Raw genomic sequence first — 16,621 nt, 5'->3', positions numbered from 1 at the left:
TTCCTTAATTGACAACAATCTCCCTTATCTAAGTTTGCAGCAATTTCCCATTTCCTTAATTTGCCAGTAATCGACACATTTACAAAAGTCCCCCTTTAACCAAATTGAAACTTTTAAACTTATAGTAATTGCCCTTTTCTAAGTGTAGAATCGACCTTTCCCTAATTTACCAACAATCTCACTCTCTGAAACTTTCCCTTTCCTAAATTTATCAGCAATCTCCCTTTTGTAAACTTACAGCAATAACTCTTATCTAAATTTACAACAATCTATCTTCCCTTCAGTTATTTACCAGCAATCTCAATTTCCCAAATTTAGAATTGGTTTGGGGAAAAGGGGAGATTGTTGGTCAATTTAGGAATTAGGGTGATTGCTGGTCAGTATAGGAAAGGAGAAATTGCTGGTAAGTTTAGGAGAGTGGAATTGTTGGCATATTTGGAAAAATGCCAGAGCTGGTTAAATTTAGGAAAGTGTTAAGATGGCAAGTTTTTGAAAGGGAGATTGCTGGTAAGTTTGAGAGAGGAGATTGCTTGGTAAGTTTTTGAAAGGGAGTTTGCAGCTAAATTTAGGGAAGAAGGTTTTGCTGGTGAGTTTGGGAATGTCGGTTTGCTGCTATGTGTAGGCAAGAAAGGTTTAAAAAAAAAAAAAAGTGGTGTCACTCATTTGGGAAAAGTGATTGCTGGCAAATTTAGGAAATACAGATTTCTGTTCAGGTTAGGAATGGCGGTCATTTAGGAAAGTGATGTTTTGCTATTCAATTTGAGAAAGGTGATTGCTAGTAAATTTAGGAAAGTGGGTATAGGCTGTAAATTTAGGAAAGTTGGGTTGCTGGTAAAATTAGGAAAGGAGATTGCTCGCAAATGTAGGAATGGAGATTGCTGGCGTGTTCAGGGAAGATCGTTAGTAAATTTAGGAATGGAACTTTTGGAAAGGGGAGATTGTTGCTAGGTTTTTGGTTTAGGAACGTGGGGGCTGCTGGCATGTTTTGGAAAGGAGATTGCGGGTAAGTTTAGAAAAAAGGGAGATTGCTGGTACAGCTCGTGCGTGTGTGCGTGTGTTTAATGACTCACGCCTTCCCTCTTGTCCCTCTCCAGTGCTCCGTGCATAAACTCCATGGAAACGTCTTCATTCTCAGCCAGCCAGGCCAGAACGAAGGGCAGGAACCACCTGGGACCACAACAAGCCGTTGGACGCGGACGCGGGCGCGACGGAAACCGCGCGCGGAAGACGGACGGCGTCTTACGAAGGATATTCTGGGACGGCGTCAGCGAAAGCGGGAAGATCCGAGACGTACTCGTTGTACAGCCACTTGACCTTGAAGTGAAGATTCATGTAGTCGGAAGGCTTGCACAGACGATGATGATCGTGCTCTGGGGGGACACAACAGAAAACTGTTCTGGCTTTGCAAATTCACCAGCAATCGCCCTCATTAAATATACCAGTAAAGCTCCGTCCTATCCTAAATCGACCAGCAATTCCCTTTTCCTCAACTTACCAGCAACTTCCTTTTCCAAATTTACCAGCATTCCACTTTTCCTGATCTTATCAGCAATGTCCCTTTTCTGAACCTGCCAGCAGCCCCTCCTTTCCTAACCCGAGCAGCAATCTCCTTTTTACTAGTTTACCAGCAATTCCGCCCTCCTAAATTAACCAGCAACAGCCCTTTTTCCCATATTTACCACAAAAAACGCCTTATCAAATTGATCAGTAATTCCTCTTTCCTTTTACCCGACGAAGCCGATTTCCGTAATTTACCAGCAAACCCCCATTCCGAAGATTACCAGCAATTCCTTTGTTAAACTTGCAAGAGAACCCCCTTTCCGTAATTTACCAGCAAACCCCCCCCCGTCCCAGAGTTAACCCGCAATCCCTAAATTTGCCAGCAATGCTACTTTTTCCTTAACATACCAGCACTTTCCTAAACGTACCAACAATTCCCCCTTTCCTACACGTAACAGCAATCAGCTCCTTCCTTGACTTACCAGCAACCTTCTTTTCCTAAACTGACCAGCAAATTCCCTTTCCTAATTGTAATAACAACCACCGTACCATATTTTTCAGCAATCTCCCCTTTCCTAAACTTGCCAGCATTTCCTTTTGACGATGGCAATAATCCTTTCATCTCGCAACGACAACGTGAATAAGATCCATTCTGGGGTCTTACCATCTTGGAAGTCTATTCGGCGGATGCGGAAGGTGCCGAGAGCTGCTGCTGCCATGGCGACGGAATGTAAAAAAACAAAACAAAAAACAAAAAAACAAAAAACACCAACAATGACAGCAGAGATGAAGAGGAGGAGGATGACGGTGATGATGAACTTGATAGAGGAAGCGGTGACGCGGCGAAAACGCTACGGTGATGGATTGCTACGCCTCAAACACGCCAACACAAATCTAACACCAACACTCGCCGCCATTATTTTAACTGCCATACAAGCGTAAAAGAAAAAGGACGACCACCGGGTGATGCAATCGATTGACAATTCCCAGATGTTCCCAATATTTCGGTGAAAACAAACGGCACATTTGTATTGGTTTTGCCTGTGACTAGCGTGCAAAGCGGCCATATTGTTATTAGGGGGGCGGCAAAAAAATTAAATACAAATAAAAATCGATTCTCATTTCGTACGATTCAGAATCGATTTTAAATGTCCCAAAATCCATTTTATTGACATTATTGTATACTATATTGCCCTGGTTTGTGTGTGTCTTTATTGGGAGTGCTATTCTTGTTGTACCCGATTTGGCCACTTAGGGGCAGTGTGGTTCCGCACGTTCTGATACACTGTTAAACTTGTAGCCACATTAGAGAGTAGAAAGAAAAAGTCACGATCAAGTTATGCCAATAAAAGTTGTTATTATTTTTTTTCTGCGTAGGAAGCGCACATGCCGGTGAGTAACGTTAAGATGCTTCTCTGTAAACATTCCTGAAGCGTTTTGAATGTATAGCCGTTCTTTTGACAAAGTGATAAAAGTGCTGCGAGTAGCATGCTAATTAGCTTTAGCGAGTGAGACTGGAGAAGATCATGACGATTCTTTGCTCATCTATGAATTGAAGCAGAAATCATTTTGAATCAAAAATCATTTTGAATCAAAAATCGATTGGCTGGCAACCAGTTCAGGGTGTACCCCGCCTACTGCCCGAAGCCAGCTGGGATAGGCTCCAGCAACCCCCGCGACCCTTGTGAGGACAAGCGGTACAGAAAATGGATGGATCAAAAATCGATTCTGAATCGAATCGCTGACCCAAATATCAGAATCGAATCAGAATCGAATCGTGAGACAGTCAAAGATTCCCACCCATTATTGTTATGGTAGTCAAACGACATTTCATCTCATTTTGACATCAAAATGATCCTCACAAATCAAATGACAACGACGCTTTTCAATACGCGGAGAGCTTCCTTTCGCCGAAATGTTATTTCATGTTAATGCTGCATTCGCGAAGGTTTGAAGTTGGATTGTCCCACTTCCGACCCCAAAGCGTTCGAGGCAAATGTAAACAACAAAGATGGCTAATTACGGTCAATTGTTTGTTGTTTTGGTGAACGCAGTCAGTCCAAAGCACGCTGGGTTGCGTGAAGTTACTTATTTTGAGTAGCAAAGTTAATGTCATAATAAGCAGAGATATTTCAATTATGTTTTAAGTCTGACTTCCTACCTTCCTCTTGTCCTCGAATGCAGCTTTAGACGCCATTTTGATTTGCGGCGCAATCGTGACATAAGCTCGGAATTGTCAATCCCGAATGAGCTTGCAAGTTGGTAACTTGCTTTGGTTATAACTTCTTTTTACACTTGTGTGACAGTTAAAAAAAGAAAACAAATACAAAAATTCAATTCTGAAGAAAGAAATCCAGGACAACTGATTGCTTACTATTGGAATATGTTCGAGACAATCACGTGACGGCTAACACGCTAACAATGCTAACAAGCAACGCTCACCGACGTTCCTGCGGTAGCGAGCGCCTTTAGCCAAAACTGGAGAAACATCATAGATCATCAAAGAAAAGAACAGACTCAGCGGGAAAAAAAGAGAGAATTAGCTGCAATGGAATGAACAAACACACGCGCGCGTGCTAGCGCTAATCGTTTTTTGTGCTTTTCTTACCCTCCAGAGCGTACTTGACATCCTGAGCGAACAGCGTCCACATCACCTCAGCGCTGACTTTCCCCACGTTCAGTTCCTGAGGAAACCTGAAGGGGGCGCACACGGGTTTTGTGTTTTATGCTGAGTCATTGTAGTTTGCTGCCACCTTTCACAATAACATCGGTTAAATTTACGTGCTAAATTGGTAGCGATTGAACAAAGTCGCTCGGGGGCAGTTTGTTTTTGAAGGAAATCAGCCTAACATGTCCGCCTCCAGACAAAATGGCAGACATCCTGTGTCTTTTTTTTCTTTTTTTTAAGCACTGCAAACTTTCTCGGCGTGTGAATTTTCGAAGAAGACTGACTGGTTGATGACGAGCGTGTAGGAGTTCTTGTCCTCCTCGATGATGGACACGATGAGCGTGATGAGTTTGGGCCAGAAGTCCAGATTCTGGATGCTCGGGCCTTGCTCCTCTGGAGGCTGGCTCTCCTCTTTCTTCTCTTCCTCTTCCTCCTCCTCTTCTTCATCCTCCTCCTCCTCCTCTTCTTCACCTTCCACTCTTTCCTTCTTCTTCTTCTTCTTCTTCTTCTTCTCCGACTCGGGCTGCAAGAAGAAAAAACAAAGCATGGACTTGTGAATTGTCGAGTAGCACCACATGGTGGTCACGTCTGACCCTTCTTTATTTAATTTCTGACATTAAATGGCAGTAAAAATGCCCTCAAGTTTGATGATTTTTTATAAAGTGGCGTTCACAAGAGAGTTGAAGAACTGTCTGTGTTTCTACCACATTTAGATGGAGGGCAGAGGCGGCAAATCCAGGTCCAGAAAGTAAAAACCCTGCCCCAGTTTGGCTTGAGCCATTGATGCTAGCCAGCTAGCTAGCTAGCTAGCTCCTTAGCAGGTGTTGGATTATTAACATTGTTTTTCTGTTTCAATTTATATTTTTCAAAGTGTTTTTGATTTTAGTTAGATATGTTACAACTGTTCCCCATATGTTAGTTTATCTATAGTCTTTGTCCTCTTCCCTGTCATAGTAAGGTGTCTGATTTAATCTAAATAAGAGGTGTCTGAACAAAAGGTCGGTCCATAAACAACCCTGGTGCCAGGAGGTGGTGGTGGGGGCCAAGTGTTTGCCCACATCCTCTGAGTTGATCAAGACAGGAACTGAGGAAAGATAAGACTGGGGGATGTGTAGACTTTATTTTTATTTTATTTTATTTTTTTTATTATTATTATTATTATTTTTTTTATTTAGGATGTGTAGACTTTAAAACTCTTGTCTTGACAGGAAATGCCTGGGGGCAAAATGTACCTCTTTGTCAATAAAGGGGGTGGGAACTGTTAGATATAAATGTGTGAGTGGATTTTGAAAATGTTACACTTCTGGGACCAGGGCTATTTTGAGCCGGGTTCTAGAGATGCCTTTCAGACTCTGAAATAAAGCTAGCAAAACTTCTCCACGAGACTTCAACTTTGAATTTTATTTGAACACGCAGAAATCAAAGAAATGATTTCCAACTGTTGGAAATCATTTCTTTGATTTCTGCGTGTTCAAATAAATTCAAAGTTGAAATCTGTGAACAAGTTTGCCAGCTTTATTTCAGATTCTGAAAGCCACTTGGAGCTACTGCTCAATCATGCAGCTCACCCACAAATGTGTTCTTCTCAAAGTTCATGCATGCATATATACAGAAATCGTTCCCTCCCCCTTCATTGACAAAGAAAGTACCTTTTGGTCTCTTCTCAACATGTGACATTTCCTGTCAAAACAAGTCTACACACCCCCTCTCCTTATCTTAAACACTTCCTCAAGGATGTGGGCAACTTGCCCCCACCATCTCCCTGCACCAGAGACCCCCCATAAAACTCCACACAGAGCACAGCCCCCGAGGAAGAGACTGTGCCCCCCCCTTTGATCTTGTCCTGTCAGCAGAGTGAAATACCATCAGGCCATCTCCCATTGAGTTCTTTCAGTCCTTAACAGATGTGAGGTAAATTATTGGCTTCCTAGATAAACTATTGAACTCTGTAGCAGCTTCGCACCAGAGATTCCCGCATATCTGCCTCGTGGATTCCGACACCTCACTTCCTTAGGGGGAAAACAGACCACATTCCACTGACATATGGGAACAGTTTTACATATCTAACTAAAATCAAAAACACTTTGAAGAATATATATGTAAAACAGAAAAACAATGTTAATAATTCAACACAACACAGGTAAACGAGCAACGGTAGCTAGCTAGCACCTGGGGCTAAAGCCGAACTGTGACAAGATTTTTACTTTCTGGATCTGGATTTGCCACCTCTGATGGAGGAATCAGTAAAACGACACATGATCTTACGTTTTACATATAAAAAAAAGCACAAGTCACGCTAGGAATGCGTTGAGCAAGGGTAGGGTGTTTACTGACGGCGGGTGCGGTGGTCTGGAACTGGCGGTTGAAAAGTTCCAGGCAGTTGTTGAAGATGTACTCGTAGGTGGAGTTGAGGCAGGCCTTGACGCAATCGCGGACCACCGACGATGCCCTGGGGGGGCTCGGCAGCTCCAGGACCTGGACCGGGACCGCATGGACAAGTCCACGTTATTGTCATTGTTATTTTGGAGGAACAGCGCTCAGACTTCAAATGGTTGCAAAAGAAAACATAAATATCTTCTAGAACGGAGTCGTCTATTGATAATCCCATCAAATAACAAACACATTAATAATAACTTGAGTTACAAGCTTGGTCACAAAATCAAATCAAGCCATAAGTCAAGGCAACTTTATGCAGTAGATGAATGAGTCGCTCACCCAAGTCTACTTAGCATGTTAGCTTGTTAGCGTGTTAGCCAGGTCAATGTAAGAAAACGCCACGAGTGCAATTAGGGTTGTACCTTCATCCTGAAGAAGGTGATGCTGGTGAGGAGGTCCACCGTGGACTTGAGATCTTGGAGGCGGGGCATGCAGCTCGCGGGAAAGTTGTTCTGCGGATGCACACGCACACGCACACGCATATTCGATGTTTACAGATTGAATTGCAGTGTTTTATTAATATGACCAAAACTTGTTTTTTCAACTCCAACTTCCTCCGAGCAAGAAAAAAAACAAAAACCTTTTGTTTGTCATTGGTCATTGGACATCATGTGACTTGATGCATGATGTTTAAGTCCAATGGAAAACACGTACAGTCGCTACACATTTTATTTCAGTCCAAAACATTGATGAAAAAATAATTGGACGTTGTTCGTTTAAATTTGGAAATGTGCTTTTCATATGTTTGTGTTTTTTTATTCAACTCCAAAACACTTACTGTTTTTAGGGACAAAAACTTGAAATCATTTTAAGATACATATTTTTCAAAGTAATCCAATTGTCATTTTTAGGCACCACATAATATTTTTTTTCCAAGTTTTTAAAATACTCCAAATATATAGTTGCATAAATACATTTACAAATGTTCCCCTTTTCATTCAAGATAGTGTTCATTCTTGTCAATCAAATTAAATTAAATCAATCAATCAATCAATCAATCAATCAATTACTTAATCAAAAACATGGAAACAATTAATATATTTTTTTAATTAATCAAAACCATGATTTTAGTTTTTTTGATATGTTCAGATTTTTCTTTCGTATTTTGGATTAAGAAAAATAAACTTTCCAAATGGATTCCATTGAAAATTAAGTATCTCCACTTTTTTTTTGGTTTTGATGAAAAACACAGATTTTTTTACCCTCACATTTTTGATGTATTTTTTTTAAATGGTAAAAAATATTTGGAGATACTTGTTTGTTACTATAAAATACTGTATATTTCAATTATTTTTGATAGCATAAATTATATAAAATGTTTCGAAGGTCCCTTTTCTTGTGGTTTTGCACACTCACTCTGTACATGGAGAGGTCAATCCTCAGGGAATTGTGCAGCTGATCCAAAAGCTTGACAAAACGATCCCTCTGTTCAAAAGAAAAAAACTGTCACTTCTCCCCTTTTTCTGCAAGGTAACTAACTAGAACGCTTTGTATTTTTTTATGTTAAAGTTATCACATGTCATTTAGTAATATCTACGATGCAGTGACGTGCAGTCAAATAAGCAAGGTAGGCACTGCCGACCCCAGGCTGAAATGAAAGTTGAAACCGTTTGGCTTTTTCTATTAATTTTAATAATTTCTTTCATTTCAGAAAGCCTACACTACCTATAGGTTTAAAAGTGACAACATTTGGTGATTTTCATACCTCAAATAAAAATGACTCATTACTTCGTCTGGCCTGCAGGCAAAAATGCTGCAAAAATGATCCTCCTTAAAGGCACACCGCTACTGTGCTTTTTCCCAGCCCTGTCCGCGTAGCGATGTGCGTTCGCGCATGCGTAGTCAGTTTCCCAGTAGAAAAGTCCTTTACGCAAACAGGCAGATCGCTACGCAGCTTTTTTTTTACGTCGCTATTCGCACGGTGCATTTGTGAATTCAAAACACACGTAGTGCACAGCAAAGCGGTAAGACGACGTCACTCTGGAGAATATACAACTATTTTCACGCCTTTCTTTTGAGGAAAAAACGTCAGCTTTTGAAGGATAGGAGACCAACGCCTTAGCTACCGGATCTTCAGCAAAGTAAGGGACAAAGAATTATTTACACTTTTCACAAAGAATGGTGCAAAAGGAAAGATTGGCTTTGTGGCTGTGCTTTGATTAACTTTACATGTTGTTTGGCATTGCTATTGCTATTGCTATTGCTATTGCTATTGCTATTGCTATTCTATTGCTATTGCTATTGCTATTGCTATTGCTAGCTTGATTTTGTGAGGAATTGGGCTGTTTTATAGCGACATATTCACTTTATTACATTCTTTCCGGGCGGGTTTGAAATTGTCTGTCTTTCGTTGTGCGGCAAATTTGAGGCAGAGCGCACTGCAACGTTTTCTGTGGCTGGCAGACTGGCACTGGCTGACGGTGGCCCAGAACTTTAGCGCGCGTGTGTGTAGCGAGTGGCAAGTGGTGAAAGTAAAAAAAAAAAGAAAAAAAAGATTGTGGAGCAAAAAATGTAAGATTTCAAAAGAGAGTAATGTTTTATTTTCTACCCATACAGAGGAGGCATATGTTAAAATATAGCATCTTGTATCTGAGTATCAAGTATCTCGAGGTCAGGCTGAGTGTCCTCTTTTTTGGATATGAAAATTGTACACTCGCCTGCCGACACACAAATGTGTAATTGGTGTGTGCGTCTCAATGTGCGACTGCCTGCCGACCCAAACCAAGAGCTCACTGCACGTCACTGCAACTATATTAAGAATTCCTCAAGCTGTTTAGTGTGTGATGTTTAATTATATCTTGTTTTGAAATCCATGCTTTTAATTTGGAAGGCTGCTCTGTATTTAGTATAAGTTATACTGTAGTATGTATAAGAGCTATAATTAGCGTCTGCGAGGGCCGTAAACGGCACCGTTATATTTTTTAGCATCGCAGCTCTACTACATCAGCGAGGCAATTAGGCACACTGCAAACGTAAACGAGGAAATTAAACACGGTGCGGTTATGTGAGCTACAAACATATATGAGAGTACTTATTCTCAGTAACGCACACCGAAATGGCGCTGCCGGAAGTAATTAAATGAACAAGTGTTACCTCATAAGAAGACGCACGGGAAACGAACGAGACAGAACAAAACTTTTGTCCACCCCACAAGAGCGGGGCGATACCAGTATCGATAACCGTCGCGAGTACCGATACCAAGAAATGTGTCTTGGTATTAGCCCGATACCGATACCTGCTATAGGTACTTGCCCATCCCTAATATTTACTATTTAGTGCCATCCATCTGTCTGGTATCTAAAGTTCAAATTGAATAAAGTCTGTCGGAATAATTTGTATTTGAACAAATTCTGCAAACGACCAACATGAACTTCAAATCAGCAGGACTGTGAAAATGTCCCACGTGGACCGGCACAGTCCCTCATTAAAAAAGTGCCATCACCTCTCCTTTGGGCAGGTCAGCGTCAGGACTGCCTGGCGTTGGTGTCCAGCTGATCCGGCCGCCATCTTTTGAAGGTTTGCTCGCTAATAAACTCGGCGGCATGGCGCAATTTCACCATTTTCACTCGTTAGGCCTCAGTCAACTTGCTCGTGCTCGGCGTGGGTGTGCGGGTAATTGGACTACAAACAGCCGGCAGGGCTGCTAAGCTCACAGCGGGACCACTCGGTCATTCCGCCTTAACTGCGGCTTTTGCACCCGTCGACTATCAAACACAGCACGTAATACAAAACATCTTGGGGCTCTGAGTAAAAGCTGAAGAAATGCCAGTGCTTTTACTACAGTGGGCCTCTGCTGCTGTCATTTTCCATGAAAAAAAATATATCTTAATCTTAGTAGAATGAAAAAAAAAAATCGTGACCCCCCTCCCCCACAATATTAGCAGAGTAAAGTTGTATTTTTCTGTGGATTTTTTTTCAACACCAAAATATGAGAAACTTGGAATCTTATGAGTATAACGTCTAATTTTATTTGTGAAAAAAAATTAGTATCCAACATTACTTTGATGAATTGATCATTTTGTTAGTGAAAAAAGTTATTTTGTTTTTCGAGAAATATTCAGAATTTTTTGAGAATATATATTTTTTAAATAAGTAACCTTATAGAGTAAAGCTGCATTTTTAAAAAAAAAGTTATAATCTTGTGAGAAAAATGTCTGCTTTTTTGGGAGGGAAACAACTAAATCCCCCTTTTTCCACCAAAAAATACAATGTACAATCTTCCGAGAATAAAGTTCTTGTTTTGTTAAAAAAAAAAAAGTTGCAATATTGTGATCAAAGTCAATCTTTTATCTGTATAAAATTGTAATCTTAAATTAATGAAGTCAGAATTTGAGGAAAAAAATCGAAATCCTAATGAAATACATGTTTTTGTTTACTTTTTGAGAAATATTCTCAATTTTATGAGAATAAAATCATACTAAAACAAAGTTGTTGTTTTTTTCTTCTTCTTTTTTTTTTTTTAAAGAAAAGAGCCAACAACATCTGAGAATTAAGTCAATCTTTGAGTAGGGAAAAAAATAAAAATAAATTAAAAATCAAAATTCAAAGAAATAAATGCAATTTTATGGGAATAAAGTTGGGAAAAAATGGTAGTCTTGTGAGATCAAAGTTCTATCAATTGTGAAAAAACTTCCAATTTCACGACAGCAAAGATCACATTTTTACAAACTGTACCACCTGACGCGCATACCTGCTGTGTCGAAAGCAATTGTCGCTGTCGAACAGTAAACGGCGGATCTTCCACAGCGTTATGGCAAATTTAGTGGAATGTCACTCACCCCAAAATTGGAGGCGGCGAACCTGGCGGGTGCGGAGACGTTGGTGGTGGTGGCGGGGTGCGCGTAGAAGGCGTTGATGTTCGCCAGCAGCGTGCTCATCACGGCCGGCACGCCCGACAGCATATATTTGGACGACAGGCACGAAAAGTGTCTGAACACACACACAAAATCAGTACAGTAATGCCTTGGCTTATAGATTGCGTAATAGTTTATGTTTATATATTTATTCGTGGTGCAACGGATCACAAAAGTCACGGTTCGGATCGGATCGTTATTCAGAACAGCCCCCCCAAAAAAGAAGAAGATAAATAGTACTTTGTCTTTATTTTGTAAAGCGCTTTTCCATTAGATAAAAAATAAAATAATCCATTCAAAATGTCTAAAATAGTCGTGTAGGATTTAGTGTCTTCGTTTATTTTCCTATTAAATAAAAAAACAAAACAAAAAAAAAAGTCTAATACTGGCCTGTATTAGACATTTTTTTTTTTTTTAGGATTTAGGAACACAACTTTTAAGTGAAATATGAGGCACAAACATTCTTATTTTTACATGGTTCATGTGTAAAATAACAAGGTATTAATGACTTAAAGTTGTGTTCCTATAATCTAAACTAAGATAAGCTAAGTTTGACATTTTGAGTAGAATCTTTTTCTTTTTTTAATGGACAAAAGTGTTTTATAAAATAAATGAAGACAAAGTTCCAGTTGTCTTTTTTTTTTTTTTTAAATAATGAAAAGTCCTCAACGTGCAATTTAAGGCACTTCCCTTCCTTTAAACACGGAGAGTGAATAACAAAGTAGCCTGCAGTGTCTATAATATTGCAAAAGAATTCAGCTGTCAAACGTACTCATCAGCCGGCAGCCAGACAGTTGTTGGTCATGCTAACAGGTAGCCGCTAGCCACTTCTGCCGTATCATACAATGACAATGTAATTCATTAGCGGTTTCTTAGCGTCTTATATTAGTGATTAAATACGAGTTTGGGATAGCGTTGCGTTGATGTTGGTCGCAACTACAATATCAATCAACAACAATAAAGAAACGCCTATACGGGAAATCAAGTTAGCCATCACGCCACGACGTGGGCGAATTTCAAAGTAAAAGTGTACTAAGGCTATTTGCTTTGCAGTTAGACTTAGCGTGTAAACTCTATTGTTTCAGTTTCCTTGACATGTCAGAATGGACTGTGAATGTGCACTTTGTTTTTGTATTGTCCGCCCCACCAACCAATCCGCGTGATCAATGACGATCCGTTGCGCCACCAATATTATGTATATGAACAAAAAAGATGGACACAGCCCTTCAGTCAGCTGCAGTAATATTGCCACCACTTCAAATTGTATTTTATTGATTGGCATGGTATTGATCATTCAATCAATGCAACTAACGCGAACGACTGCCGGCAGCCTTACGTCATGGCCTGGTAGATCGACTCGACGCCGTATCGCATGGCGAATTCGTCCACCAAATCCTGCTGCACCTCGTCAAAGTAAACCTTCCAGGCGTCGTCGCCCTTCGCCGCCGGGAACTTGACCGCGCCGCCGCCCTCCACATCCGTCACCAGGTGGAACATGTTCTACCGGACCACACAGCAACTGCCTCTTGAAGTAACTTTTCCACTGAGGACCCGAACCGCTAAACGCCTTACCTCATGGAGACAGGTGTACTGCACATGGTACGGCGCCACCTTCTCCTCGCCTTCGATCTCCACGCTGATCTGAAGGCGGATGGCACCCGACACCGCAGACTTGTCGGTTCGCTTTTCTGTAAACGCAAAAAAAAAACATACAACTTAGCTCTATTATTGCCAAACGTTATCCAAAAAAACAACCCGACAGTGGCAGCCGATTTCGAGCATTTTCACTCACCTTTCAAGGCAAACAAAATGTTGTGTGCTATGACTACATAAACATGGTGGAGACCATATGAAAGCTTGGATTCCATTCTTTCATTAGAACACCTTTTTTTCCTACCTTATTCCGTTCTTTAGTAATCACCATTTGAAAATCGGTCATTTGAGTGACATCAAGCGAAAATAGAAAAAAATAGGGAGAAAAGTAGCTTTTGGTGAAAAGATACATTTTCTGCACAACAGTGACATTGACGCTAATATTTTTTTGTTTAGTGACGCGACGTGAATTCGATTTAATGTGACAAACGCTGCTCATTCACGTCATCCTCGAAAACATTCTATTTTCTAACATCCGCCATGTTTGTATGTAATTTGATACATGGGAGCCCACTGAAAGGAGATACAATGCTGCCATCTGCTGGCCATAGTTAGTGGCTGTTTTGGGATTTTTCACTGAATGTTGCACTGCCCACTGAGAAAACCAAACCCCCCGTAGTTAACGTCAATCAAGGTTTTTGGCGGCATTCATTGGTATTTTAGTATAAGTCATTAAACGTTTTTGCCGGCAAAGGAGTTAAAGTGACTCACAGGCTAATGGCTAAAGCGGTTAGCGCTCGTGTGAGCTTGCAGTGAGGGAAGTACATCGAGAATGGAGATCATTCAGACCCTGGAAAGTCATTTCACAGATTTTTTTCAAAATACATGTTTGGAGATAATTGCTAGAAACTTACAGAGAAAGTGTTTTTCACATTTCTGTTTTCCTTTTTTTTTTTTTCAAATATAAATCACAGGTGCTATGAAGGCCTGTCTGAAAAAACATCCGCTAACACGAGTTGACGGACTGCCTAAATCTTCACGTCTGCCGTTGGCGAATTCACGCCCTCGTGTAACAGAGAAAAGGCCGACAATGTACTGCAAGATTCTGCTTCAGCCTGGTTAACGCATAAGGAATCTTCAAATCTTAAAAGATTGTTGATCTGTTACAGACAGCACGAAAAAAACAAATAACTCCGCCATTAAAATGTGGTCGTATTGTGTGTGGTGTGTTCTGATCATCTCAACATAGGAACCCATTTTCCTACCAACCAAAGAAAAAACATCGGGTAGGACATATTTTGTTTTATTTTGTTTATGCTTCAGTTCACAAAGTCCCTGACTTGGGAAGATGTCGGATTTCCACGCACACAAAAAATTTACATCATAAATAATAGGGGTGTCAACATTAGTACGTTAATTTAAAGTTATTTTAATGCCACTCATTTTCTTAACGCGATTAATGAGCGCCCCTTAATTGGAAAGCCTGTACTAGGGGAATTCCAGTCGCACCGTAGCAGACACGTCCACGGCAAAATTTAGCATTAGTAAATGTAATAATAATGCATATTTGTGGAGACTGGGGTCAAGTTGTCTTACAATTTTTTAAATGTGCAGAATTTCACAAGTTACTTTATGCTAAAGATTAGATAGTATTTAATATAAAAATAAATGCAATTATGCCATCTAGTGGCAGAAAAATGACCAACACAAATCAATCACACTCGTTTTTTTACAGTACAGTATATCTTTTTAATTTTAATTCAATTTTATGAATTTGTATGAAATTACTTTATCAATGACTAAAAGATGCAGCCATATTTCTATTAGTTTAAATTCGTTTCCACTTTTATGTTAAAAAAAGAGTATGTCAACTTACGAGATGCCAGGAAGCATTGGAAAGCTCCAGCAATGGACGACGAGCTTGTCCACTCTCACCTCGACTTGCTGGAGCTCTCCAATGCAAGCCGGTGAGACTTCCTTCTTCGCCGAGCCGCTCACTCGACCAATGAAAGGCAGTTTGCAACGTCGGCGTCCAACCCAAGACACGCTTAGGACCGCCCCCTCATTTGAATAACTTTTTGACCTGGCAGTATGGACAAAAACTGCCAAAATAAATACATGACTAAATAAATAAATAAATGACTAAAAGTGAAAATAAAAACGAATATAAAAATATAATTCAAAAATTAAATACAAATGTGTATATATATATATATATATATATATATATATATATATATATATATATATACACATTTGTATTTAATTTTTGAATTATATTTTTATATATGAATTATATATATATATATATATATATACACATTTGTATTTAATTTTTGAATTATATTTTTTATATTCGTTTTTATTTTCACTTTTAGTCATTTATTTATTTATTTAGTCATGTATTTATTTTGGCAGTTTTTGTCCATACTGCCAGGTCAAAAAGTTATTCAAATGAGGGGGCGGTCCTAAGCGTGTCTTGGGTTGGACGCCGACGTTGCAAACTGCCTTTCATTGGTCGAGTGAGCGTTTTTATTTCCATTTCTATTTATTTTTTGTATTTAATTTTCAAATAATATTTTTTTTAAACCGTTTTTTTTTCCTTCACTTTTAGTCATTTATTGATTTTGAATGTTGGCAGTTTTGGTCCTCCATAGTAACAGCACCCCAAGCAAATTGACAGAATATCAATGACATCATCGATGAATTGTTGTCAAGCGAGAGCATCAACTGCAAACAAATCTGCAGGGAATGCGTCAGGCGGAGTACCGCGTGTGTCCACAGCGATGCTCTGCCTGCCGCAGTGTAGCTCACGTACCCAAGTTGTACCAGACGTCCATCTCGCCGCTGAGCGTGCGGACCTCGATGATGCTCTGGCCCAGGAAGTCGTCAGACTCCCGCTTGAGCCGCTGCTTCACTCGCGACTTGATGTCGTCGTCCTCGTCCCACACGCGCAGTTTCACGCGGTCCGACGAGTTGTGGCACTCGCTGGAAAAGATGGCTCAGGGTTAAAAAAAAGAATGAAATCAAATTTATACTCAACAAAAATCTAAACGCAACACTTTGGTTTTTGCTCCCATTTTTTTATGAAATAAACTCAAAGATCTAAAACGTCTAAATCTGTGATAGTGAGCACTTCTCCTTTGCCGAGATAATCCATCCCACCTCACAGGTGTGCCATATCAAGATGCTGTTTAGACATCATGGTTAGTGCACAGGTGTGCCTTAGACTCCCCCACAATAAAAGGTTTTGTTTTATTGGAGGAGGTTTGGGGACTCAGAAAACCTGTCAGTACTCTCTGCACGGAAGAGGATTAGGGCCAGTGAAGAGAGAATTTTGTTTTTTTGGGCAGGATCCTCACTTTATTCTCAGAATTCTCACTTTCAAGTCAGAATTCTCACTTTCAAGTCAACAAGTAACAAAAATATAAATGCAAAATATAAATGCAACACTTTTGTTTTTGCTCCATTTTTTATTTGACTCTCCGACTTTAAAGTCAGAATTCTCACTTTAGTAAGAATTCTGACTTTAAAGTCGGAGAGTCAAATAAAAAATGGGAGCAAAAACAAA

General features: G+C 40.0%; 1 protein-coding gene across 2 annotated transcripts in view; it reads right to left on the bottom strand.

Annotated features, from left to right (window-relative positions):
- The window catches only part of LOC147173210 (protein unc-13 homolog B-like), a 74,605-nt gene that overhangs the window by 11,307 nt on the left and 46,677 nt on the right, over positions 1 to 16,621 (bottom strand). The window contains exons 22-33 of one of the 2 annotated variants that reach the window (XM_086076130.1): positions 15,869 to 16,038; positions 13,030 to 13,145; positions 12,794 to 12,957; positions 11,383 to 11,533; positions 7,961 to 8,029; positions 6,967 to 7,056; positions 6,503 to 6,643; positions 4,453 to 4,691; positions 4,109 to 4,194; positions 2,165 to 2,212; positions 1,244 to 1,370; positions 1,071 to 1,167 (exon numbers count right to left, since the gene is read on the bottom strand). In XM_086076130.1, the coding sequence (XP_085932256.1) occupies positions 1,071 to 1,167; positions 1,244 to 1,370; positions 2,165 to 2,212; positions 4,109 to 4,194; positions 4,453 to 4,691; positions 6,503 to 6,643; positions 6,967 to 7,056; positions 7,961 to 8,029; positions 11,383 to 11,533; positions 12,794 to 12,957; positions 13,030 to 13,145; positions 15,869 to 16,038 (1,498 nt within the window). The remainder of the gene's footprint in view (positions 1 to 1,070; positions 1,168 to 1,243; positions 1,371 to 2,164; positions 2,213 to 4,108; positions 4,195 to 4,452; positions 4,692 to 6,502; positions 6,644 to 6,966; positions 7,057 to 7,960; positions 8,030 to 11,382; positions 11,534 to 12,793; positions 12,958 to 13,029; positions 13,146 to 15,868; positions 16,039 to 16,621) is intronic. The other variant, XM_086076131.1, reaches the window with a different exon arrangement.

Source organism: Leptonotus elevatus, chromosome 5 (assembly GCF_054856555.1).
Source record: "Leptonotus elevatus isolate MCC_2025b chromosome 5, RoL_Lele_1.0, whole genome shotgun sequence".
Taxonomy (NCBI): Eukaryota; Metazoa; Chordata; class Actinopteri; order Syngnathiformes; family Syngnathidae; genus Leptonotus; species Leptonotus elevatus.
Note: the sequence above shows the minus strand (reverse complement) of the source record. Positions and strands in the feature narration are given on the sequence as shown.